The following is an 11,319-nucleotide window of genomic DNA, read 5'->3' as shown; positions in this document are numbered from 1 at the left end:
TGTAGTATCATACCCAAGAAGACTCGAGGCTGTAATTGCTCCCAATGTTGCTTTAACAAAGTACTGAGTAAAGGATCTGAATACTTATGTAAATGTTTTGTTTTTATACATTTGCATTTTTTTTTTTTAAACCTTCTTTTGCTTTGTCATTATGAGGTATTGTGTGTAGATTGATGAGGGGAAACACTAGTTTAGAATAAGGCTGTAACGTAACAAAATGTGGAAAAACTCAAAGGTCTGAATACCTTCCGAATGCACTGTATTTTTATTGTGTTCAGTGCTGTTGGGGATTATAGTTTTTGTCTCATGACGGAGCAGGTAGTGGAACAGATGGTGTCTCTGTGTGCCTCTCTCTGTAGCTAGGCTCTGTTGGAGTCCTAGAGGATGACCAAGCCACGCAGGGTGCATGGGTTTGGGCTTGGGATAGGGGTTTTAGTCAAGCCTGCCATTTTTATGGTATGGAAGATAAAGCAATAGAGTAACTTTTTGTTAATGTATTACATCTTACTGCATCTTTTACATATAAAAGTGTTATCATTGAATGATAATAATGTTAGTTACTGGGCATCAATTGCATTTCTGATTTGTCAGTGTTTAATTGTAGGACAGTATTTTTTTTAATAATGTGCCCCACAACATATATGTTTGCGGGAATAATAAGGATACAGCGTAATTACATAGTTCAAATAGTAGGCCCAGAGCCATATACAGTGTACATATTTCTAAACAATAAGGCCCAGAAGGGGTGTGGTATATGGCCAATATACCACGGCTAAGGGCTGTTCTTATGTACGACGCAATGACACAGCCCTTAGCCGTGGTATATTGGCCATATATCACAACCCCCCGAGGTGCCTTATTACTTATTACAAATATATTTATAAACTGGGTGGTTCGAGCCCTGAATGCTGATTGGCTGACAGCTGTGGTATATCAGACCGTATACCACGGGTATGACAAAACGTATTTTTAGTGCGCTAATTACGTTGGTAACCAGTTTATAATAGCAATAAGGCACCTCGGGGGTTTGTGGTATATGGCCATTATACCACGGCTAAGGGCTATATCCAGGCACTCCGCTTTGCGTCGTGCATAAGAATAGCCCTTAGCCATGGTAAATTGGCCATATACCATCCCCCTGTGCCTTATTGCTTATATATATAGTTCATTCAGAAAGTATTCAGACCCCTTGACTTTTCCCACATTTTGTTACGTTACAGCCTTATTCTAATGTGGATTCAATAGTTTTTTCTCTCATCAATCTACACACAATACCCCATAATGACAAAGTGAAAACAGGTTTTTAGAAATGTTTGCAAATTTATTACAAATAAAAACAGAAATACCTTATTTAAATAAGTATTCAGACCCTTTGCTTTGAAACTGAGCTCAGGTGCATCCTGTTTCCATTGATCATCCTTGGGATGTTTCTACAACTTGATTGGAGTCCACCTGTGGTAAATTAAATTGATTGGACATAATATTTGGAAAGACAAACATCTGTCTATATAAGGTCCCACAGTTGACAGTGCATGTCAGAGCAAAAACCAAGCCATGAGGTCGAAGGAGTTGTCCGTAGAGCTCCGAGACAGGATTGTGTCGAGGCACAGATCAGGGGAAGGGTACCAAAAAATGTCTGCAGCATTGAAGATCCACAAGACCTAATCACTGCTAAAGGTCCTTCAACCAAGTACTGAGGGTCTAAATACTTATGTGATATTTCCGGGCTTTTTTTTTTTTAATTGCTAAAAATCAGTTTTTGCTTTGTCATTTTGGGGTATTGTGTGTAGATTGAGGCAAAAAAAACAATTGAATCCATTTTAGAGTAAGGCTGTAACAACAAAATGTGGAAAATGTTATGGGGTCTGAATACACTGTATGTGGTAGGCCTATTTTCATGTCATAAAAAGCAACACAATTATGTCTGGTAGTTATGGTAACATGACGTGCTTGATTGTGACCTCAGGTAAAGGTAACTCAATTGTTTTTGGATGTTAATCCAGCGACAGTAAGACCCGGTGGAAACCCTCTAACGCAGACTCCACTGTCTGCACACTTTCCTTTACACTGAGTGCAATATGGTAGTAATGCTGGGCTGGAGGTTGTGAATAATATGCATTTAGGACCAAGCTCATTACGCAACCCGGTCCTTTAAATGGTCTTGTAACGCATATTAGATTCTTACAAAAGGCTGTTTATTTTTCTGCTTTTGAGAAGATAACGGTCTTACGCGCGTCTCTATCACAGCTTGACCGTATACAACTCGCTTTTCTTCAAACCACTGTAAGTAATTGAGTCAAGCCTTGAATCGCCGCAGGGGAGACGAGCTGTCAAGATACTTAAATCCGTTTGGATAGCTGGTAATGCTTAAAGTCACTATGCTCTCGTCCAGAGCAGGGGCAACCCCAGCTCCAGACTACTGGATAGATGGATCGAAGAAGGAGATATTGGCTGACTACTATGAGTTGGAGTCCGAATTGGGACGGTGAGTATCATCTCTCTACAGTACTACTCTATTCAGGTTTCTCATGTTTTCATTGCCTTGATATCGACAGGAGTCGCGTTCGGATGATCTTCTAGTCTTTTCAATCTATAATTTTAATAATGTATTAGTTAGTGATCGAAGGACATGCAGGAAATGGTATTGCATCTATTATATAAACACTTTTCTTTTCAATGGAAATAAAATCTGCATACAACCCAGGAGAGAATGCATTCGGTTACCACAATTTCCTGCCTAGATTAGCATCCCCTGATGTTTTTGCTAAAGAAAACGATTATTAAAAACAATCTAAAAATGCATAATTGTCATCTAAATAATTGATATACAAATAATTGACAAGGCTATAAAAAGTTATGTAATATAACTGTCAATTTCCATCCTACCCAACCTGGTCAGAGCATTTAGTAATATTCTGTAGTAAATACGAAACTTTCTATTTAGTATGATATGTTACGTTTTGCATGGTATGTATTCATTTGTGGATTTCCATCACCCATTTCGTATGATACCTTGCATTCGGGAAACTATTCAGACCCCTTGAGTTTTTCCACTTACATCGCTCCCGAATGGCACAGCGGTCGAACTCACTGCATCTCAGTGCTTGAGGCGTCACTACAGACACCGTGGTTCGAATCCAGGCTGTATCACATCCGGCCATGATTGGGAGTCACATAGGGCGGTGCACTATTGGCCCAGCATCGGCCGGGTTTGGCCATCATTGTAAATAAGAATTTGTTCTTAACTGACTTGCCTAGTTAAATAAAAAAGAAATGCGTTAAAAAAAACTTGCAGCCTTATTCTAAAATTGATTAAATCGTTTTTTTCCCCCTCATCAATCTACACACAATACCTCATAATGGCAAAGCAAAAAGTGTTTTTTAGAAATGTTTCAAATCTATTAAAAGTTAGTAAACTTAAATATCACATGTACATAAGTACTCAGACCCTTTACTCAGTACTTTGTAGAAGCACCTTGGCAGCGATTCAACCCTGGAGTCTTCTTGGGTATGATGCTACAAGCTTGGCACACTTGTATTTGGGGAGTTTCTCCCATTATTCTATGCAGATCCTCTCAAGCTTGGTCAGGTTGGATGGGAAGTGTCGATGCACAGCTATTTTTCTCTCCAGAGATGTTCGATCGAGTTCAAGTCCGGGTTCTGGCTGGGCCACTCTACCATAAAGGCCTGATTGGTGGAGTGCTGCAGAGATGGTTGTCCTTCTGGAAGGTTCTCCCGTCTCCATTGAGGAACTCTGGAGCTCTGTCAGTGACCACCGTGTTCTTGGTCACCTCCTTAACCAAGGCCTTTCTCCCCCGATTGCTCAGTTTGGCTGGGCGGCCAGCTCTAGGAAGTCTTTGTTGTTCTAAACTAATTCCATTTAAGAATGATGGAGGCCACTGTGTTCTTAGGGACCTTCAATGCTGCAGACATTTTTTTTTGTACCCTTCCCCAGATCTGTGCCTTGACACAATCCTGTCTTGGAGCTCTACGGACAATTCCTTCGACCTCATGGCTTAGTTTTTGCTCTGACATGCACTGTCAACTGTGGGACCGTATATAGACACGTGTGTGTCTTTCCGAATTATGTCCAATCAATTGAATTTACCACAGGTGGACTCCAATCAAGTTGTAGAAACATCTCAAGGATGTTAATTTGAAACAGGATGCACCTGAGCTCAATTTTGAGTCTCATAGCAAAGCGTCTGAATATTTATTTAAGGTATTTTTTTTATTTTTTTATTTAATCCATTGTAGAATAAGGCTATAATGTAACAAAATGTGGAAAAAGTCAAGGGGTCTGAATACTTTCCGAATGCACTGTATGTTATGAATGACAATTCGTATTATATTAAGTTCCGAATTTGTAAAATGTCCGATATTTTACGAATTCGCAAACGTATGATATGTTACAAATTCTAGCTAGTAGCTTAGGGGAAGGGTTAGCTAAAAGGGTTAGGGTTAGGTGAAAGGTTAGCTAAAAGGTTTAGGGTTAGGGCAAGGATTAGCTAATATGCTAAGTAGTTGCAAAGTTGCTAATTAGCTGAAATACTAAAGTTGTCTGTGATGAGATTCGAACTCGCAATCTTTGGGTTGCTAGACGTTGACCTTTTTGCTTTAAGTAACCATACCAAATGTAACATATCATACTAAATGGAGTGTCTTGGATTTGCGTACAGATTAATACGAAAAGCTCTGAGACCAGGCTGTCATACCGGTAATTGTCCTTTTATGACCATGGTCCATTGGGAAAAACACAACTCTGTTTGGTCATGTTTATCCTCATAGCACTTTTCTGTAAAACTGTAAACACTTCCAAAGAATGAAAAATAGATACTAAGAATTTTTGCTCATCACTTTTGCTCGCTAGTTATAGCGGTACAATTAACGTATTGTCCTGATTTGAGATACTCTGTGGATTACATAAAGCAAGTCACCTACCAAAACAGTCTCCAGGCAATGACATTGTGAGACACTAGCAGTAAGTTTTAACGTTTTAATGTCACATGCACAAGTACAGTGAAATGTCTTTCTTGCTAGCTCTAAACCCAACAATGCAGTAATCAATAACAATGTAATTGTCACGCCCTGACCTTAGTTATCTATGTTTTCTTTATTATTTTGGTTAGGTCAGGGTGTGACGAGGGTGGGTATGCTTGTTTTCTATTGTCTAGGGGTTTTGTATGTCTAGGCATATGTATGTCTATGGTGGCCTGAATTGGTTCCCAATCAGAGGCAGCTGTTTATCGTTGTCTCTGATTGGGGATCATATTTAGGTTGCCATTTTCCCTTTTGGTTTTGTGGGTTCTTATTCTATGTTTAGTTGCCTGTCTGCACTAGCCATATTAGCTTAACGGTTCGTTTTGTTATTTTGTTCGTTTTGTTCAGTGTTCATTCTTTAAATAAAGAAGAATGTACACTTATCACGCTGCGCCTTGGTCTCCTCCCTACGACGGCAGTGACAGTAATACTAAAAATAACAAGGTAGAACAAAAACACACAAGATATGAAAATAAGAAATAAGCAGCTGATTTCATGGCAGATTATAACACATTCAGTAGGTGGTCTGGTGACATGATATGGACTGGTGCATGTGTTGTTTTGATTTATTTCCTTTACGCCTTACATTCTGAACACCTAACTGAGGTGTATATTTGTTTACTTGGATCCCTATTAGTTTTTGCAGCAGCAACTCTTCCTCCTGTGGTCCACGAAAAACACAAAACATGACAAGTAACATAACACTCATACACTGATAGACAGGGAAAGGCATACAATAGGCTACAGTATTAAAGGAGCGGTATTGATCATGCACTGACACTGCTTTTTATGGCTCTGGCTGTGCCGCCACAATCACATGAGAAGAGCCCTACTCCATATTCATAACTAATTGTATTATACAAGGCAGTCTGATAGCATCGGGACAACAGTTGCACTCAAGGATCTGCCACTAAGCCCTAACCATGGGTATGGAATGGAGAGAGGGGATCTAATGCATAGAATCAGGGAAATTAGAGCCATCTACAGAAGTCCCATAATGGACCTGCTTCTGCCCATGCTGCTGTTGGTTGTGAGCATGGAGATGGTGGCCTGTTGAGTTTGAATGAATTCAAGTTGGTAATTGATTTTGGTAAGATGAAATAGGGGATATTGTATTATATTTAGCGCTGAACATAGGCTATCCATATCTGTTGGCTCAGGGGCAGGGCCGGTGCCAGAAGGAATCAGTTGGACGGGCAAGGGGTTCTATAGGGGGGCATATTTCTTTCACAGGACCTCCTATGTGTGCAAGCGTATGCACATGGGAGTAAATATCATAGGCGGTGTGTGAGTTTCACGTTTGGGGAAGCCGATTGGAATGGCAGTTATGATTATTTTTATAGACATATGTGCATTTTCATGGAACAGTTTCATTTCAATAATAACCTTTTTAGTTTCTCAAAAGCATTGGCACATCTGAATTCAAATAAAAAAATCTAAAAGTAAAAATGTAACTTATGCGAGAGCGCCAGCCTCTGCTATATGGACACGTTGATGCACCGTGATCCATTGGCAGCGAAAGAAATTAGCTAATGGAACTCAGAGACAGCCTAAAGCCAATAACCTCCATCGTCAACTAAATAAAATACATAGGCCTAAAGCCAATAAATAAAAACAGTGTAAAATATCCTGATGAAAATGCAGGTTATTTTAATTGCATTCATCTATCTACTCCACCTGTCTGCCTCCCTTTTAATCTGTCTTGAGCTGTCTCTAGTGAAGTGAAACATTGTATCAAATCTGTGAGGACAGATGCTGAGAGACGAGAAGCAAGTACAGGGACCGAACATTTTTAATAAATAATCGACAAACAAGGACAGCATCTGGACAGGGGAACAAAACGACAATATGCTGACACAGGGATCAAACCGATGAACCGACAGATATAGGAGGGACAATCAACAAAGTAATGGAGTCCAGGTGAGTCCGTGGACGCGCTGGTGCGGGTCACGATGGTGACAGGTGTGCGTAATGATGGGCAGCCTGGCGTCCTCGAGCACAAGCGAGGGGGAGTGGGAGCAGGCAAGACTGTACCCCCCCCCATCCCCCCCAGGGGCGCCACTCGGCGTCCCACCTGAGCGAGCCTGAAGGGCCGGCCGAGACATGGGAGTCAGATGAGCCGGCTGAGGCGCGGGAGCCCGACGACCCGGCTTGAGGCATGACGTGGGATGGTAGCCTGCCGAGCCAACCGAGGCAAGGAAACCTCTCGAGTCAGCTAAGGCGTGGAAGGCCAACAAGCCAGTTGAGGCACCCCTGGTTCATTCGGCAGTCACCAACAAAAACAAAAAACTCCCTGATGCTTCAAATATTGGTGTCAGCATTCTGTGAGGACAGACGCTGGGAGCTGAGAAGCAAGTACAGGGAGTGAACATAAATAAATAATCGACAAGAAACAAACAAGGACAGCGTCTGGACAGGGGAAACAAAACAACAGTATGCTGACACAGGGATCAAACCGAGGAACAGACAGATATAGGAGGGGCAATCAACAAAGTAATGGAGTCCAGGTGAGTCCATAGACGCGCTGGTGCGCATAACGATGGTGACAGGTGTACGTAATGATGGGCAGTCTGGCGCCCCCGAGCGCCAGGGAGGGGGAGCGGGAGTAGGCTTAACACAAATCAATCAACTGTTTCCGGCCTGAAGCTGTCCCTAGGGAACTTGCAGCATTGTATCACCTAGCCTATTCCGTGCTCTCATATTTATCCAGCCCAGTGAGCTCGACAGCAGTTTTTTATAACGTTTCCACTGGATATATTGGACCATCAGATCATGCTATTTTGCTCTTTCACACCGAGGCTTGATGATTATCGAGGCAGGGAGAGTGTTGGAAAGATTTTTTTAAATACTGTGAGGAACTAATATCATTCTCAATAGATGTTAAAAAACAGACTTTGTTGGTTTACTGTCTGAGGTGAAGAAAAACGTACTGAGAAGCTCAGCTTATTAGTGGTGGATGTGGTGTGTTAAATGGGCACTTTCCTACATTTGCGTGAAGTAGGCCAGCTAGGCTTTTTCTATGCATGCTCTGGCGTGCGGGTTCCCTAAACAGTATCAGGACAGAGTAAGCAGACACATGCTCATTGCTCACATGGAGCACTCCCAACATTTTTGGGGGGATGGTTATGAAATAAACCAAAACTTGTATCTCACAAGTGTAGCAGATTGTGAACAATGCAAACAATGTTAACACTGCGAGAATGAGAACGATAAATTACTGTAATTAATACATGTATTAACAGAAATGTATAGAACCAAATGACAGGGATTAACAGTACATTTACTAGGCCTACTGGTGACATACAGTACCAGTCAAAAGTTTTGACACACCTACTCATTCTAGGGTTTTTCTTTATTTTTACTATTTTCTACATTGTAGAATGATAGTGACGACATCAAAACTATGTAATAACATATATGGAATCAGTGTTAAACAAATCAAAATATATTTTATATTTGAGATTCTTCAAAGTAACCAACCTTTGCCTTGATGACAGCTTTGCACACTCTTGGCATTCTCTCAACCAGCTTCACCTGGAAGGCTTTTCCAACAGTCTTGAAGGGGTTCCCACATATGCTGAGCACTCTCAATTGAGTTGAGGTCGAGTGATTGTGGAGGCCAGCCTGGAGGTGTGTTTTGGGTCATTGTCCTGTTGAAAAACAAATGATAGTCCCACTAAGCGCAAACCAGATGGGATGGTGTATTGCTGCAGAATGCTGTGGTAGCCATGCTAGTTAAGTGTGCCTTGAATTCTAAATAAATCACAGACAGTGTCACCAGCAAAGTCTCTGTGGTTCATATGAACTCCAAGGTGAGCTATCCCCACGCACCCTGTGCAATGAGAGGGGAGGTGGCACAGGCTGTGGTCCCCCCTCCCCAGATGTTTGTTGTGACAACAGTACCTACCCCAAGTGGCGCGGTCAATCGGGTTACGTCACTGGTAGCCGAAAGTATGCAGCCACAATCGTTGCTGACAGGTGTACAAAATCGAGCACACCGCCATGCAATCTCCATAGACAAACATTGGCGGTAGAATGGTCCGTACTGAAGAGCTCAGTGACTTTCAACGTGGCACCGTCATAAGATGCCACCTTTCCAACAAGTCAGTTTGTCAAATTTCTGCCCCATTAGAGCTGCCCCAGACAGCTATAAGTGCTGTGATTGTGAAGTGGAAACGTGTAGGAGCAACAACTGCCCAGCCACAAAGTGGTAGGCCACACAAGCTCACAAAATGGGACCGCCAATTGGTAAAGCGTGCAGCGCCTAAAAATCGTCTGTTCTTGGTTGCAACACTCACTCAGTTCCAAACTTCCTCTGGAAGCAACATCAGCACAAGAACTGTTCATCGGGAGTTTCATGAAATGTGTTTCCATGAACGAGCAGCTGCAAACCATGCGTAATGCCGAGTGTCGGCTGGAGTGGTGTAAAGCTCGCCACCATTGGACTCTGGAGCAGTGGAAACTCGTTCTCTGGAGTGATGAATCACACTTCTAGCAGTCCGGCGGACAAATCTGGGTTTGGTGGCTGCCAGGAGAATGATACCTACCCGAATGCATAGTTACAAATGTAAAGTTTGGTGAAGGAGGAATAATGGTTTGAGGCTGTTTTTCATGTTTTGGGCTAGGCCTCTTAGTTCCAGTTAAAGGGAATCTTAACACTACAGCATACAATGACATTCTAGACGGCCATATTCTGTTTCAACATGACAATGCCCCAATGCACAAAGCAAGGTCCATTCAGAAATGGTTTGTCGAGATCGGTGTGGAAGAACTTAACTGGCCAGCTCAGAGCCTTGACCTCAACCTCGTCGAACATCTTTGGGATGAATTGGAACGCAGACTGTGAACCAGGGCTAATCGCCCAACATCAGTGACCGACATCACAAATGCTCTTGTGGCTGAATGGAAGCAAGTCCCCTCAGCAATGTTCCCACATCTAGTGGAAAGCCTTCCCAGAAGAGTGAAGACTGTTATAGCAGCAAATGGGGAACCAACTCCATATTAATGCCCATGATTTTGGCATGAGATGTTCGACGAGCAGGCGTCCATATACTTTTTGCCATGTACTGTAAGTTGCGGGTGTTTGAGCTTTGGTGCCAAAATAAAGGAATGGTTTCTTTTTCAGAGCTCTCTGGTGGACATTTGAATGTTCCTGCTGGGGCTTTTCGTGCAGGGCCATTCATTCTACACCCTGAAAGTGTATATGGCAGCTTTTCCAGCCTTTTGCTAATCCTGCCTGTGGTAGAGTGCTTTGTAAGCAGCGTCTTTCCTACAGGATTGTGCAGGCTTTTTCTATGGCAAAAGGCAGGAATTAGCTAACAGTGTATGTGCCCACTCAATTAAAGGGTTGCCTGTAGGAGATACTGTAAAAGTATAAATGCCACATGTAAAGTGTTGGTTCCATGTTTCACGAGTTGAAATAAAAGATCATATAAATGTTCCACAATATACACAAAAAGCTTATTTCTCTTGAATGTTGTGCACAAATTTGTTACATCCCTGTTAGTAAGCATTTCTCCTTTTCAAAGATAAGTGTGGCATATCAAGAAGCTGATTAAACAGCATGATCATTACGCAGGCGCACCTTGTGCTGGGAACAATAAAAGGCCACTCTAAAGTGTGCAGTTTTGTCACACAACACAATACCACAGATGTCTCAAGCGTGCAATTGTCATGCTGACTGCAGGAATGTCCACCAGAGCTGTTGACAGAGAATTGAATGTTTATTTCTCTACCATAAGCCGCCTCATTTTAGAGAATCTGGCAGTACGTTTGTGATGGAAAATATTTGTTATTTTCTAATAACCAATGTATGTGTTCATGCAAGTGACTGACTGAACGAATTCTCACTATCTGTATCTGCTATTTGCAGTATGCCCAGACCCTTGTTTTGAGAATGAAAGATATGTCAGTTTTTAGGTCTCAACTTAGAGAGACGATGCATGACCCAGTATTGGTTGGTCACATGAATGAAGCAAACGTTAATGATGAATTAATTATGAATGATGAATAAGCAAAATTATGCAAATGTAACTTGTCTGTATATAAGATAACTAACGGGACTGCCCCGGAAGAGCTCCTGATCTTGGTGCTTTGAGTTGGTTGGAACCTCTCCACCACGCTGATAATAAAGAATGATTAATTTAAGATTGACTTTGAGTGTCCCTGTGTAGAATTTCCATGACATGTCCAACCGGCCTCACAACTGCAGACCACGTGTAACCACGCCAGCCCAGGACCACCACATCCGGCTACTTTACCCGCGGGATCGTCTGAGAC

At 42.1% G+C, this 11,319-nt stretch overlaps 1 protein-coding gene across 2 annotated transcripts in view; it reads left to right on the top strand.

Moving 5' to 3' along the window:
• The first annotated feature begins 2,069 nt into the window (after positions 1 to 2,069).
• camk4 (calcium/calmodulin-dependent protein kinase IV) overlaps positions 2,070 to 11,319 on the top strand; it is a 35,384-nt gene continuing 26,134 nt past the window's right edge. For both annotated transcript variants that reach the window (XM_023983500.2, XM_023983499.2), the window contains exon 1: positions 2,070 to 2,485. In XM_023983500.2, the coding sequence (XP_023839268.1) occupies positions 2,364 to 2,485 (122 nt within the window). In that variant the 5' untranslated portion in view covers positions 2,070 to 2,363. The remainder of the gene's footprint in view (positions 2,486 to 11,319) is intronic.

The sequence above is a fragment of the Salvelinus sp. IW2-2015 genome, linkage group LG4q.1:29 (genome assembly GCF_002910315.2).
Source record: "Salvelinus sp. IW2-2015 linkage group LG4q.1:29, ASM291031v2, whole genome shotgun sequence".
Taxonomy (NCBI): Eukaryota; Metazoa; Chordata; class Actinopteri; order Salmoniformes; family Salmonidae; genus Salvelinus; species Salvelinus sp. IW2-2015.
This window is presented reverse-complemented; position numbering and strand designations above follow the sequence as displayed.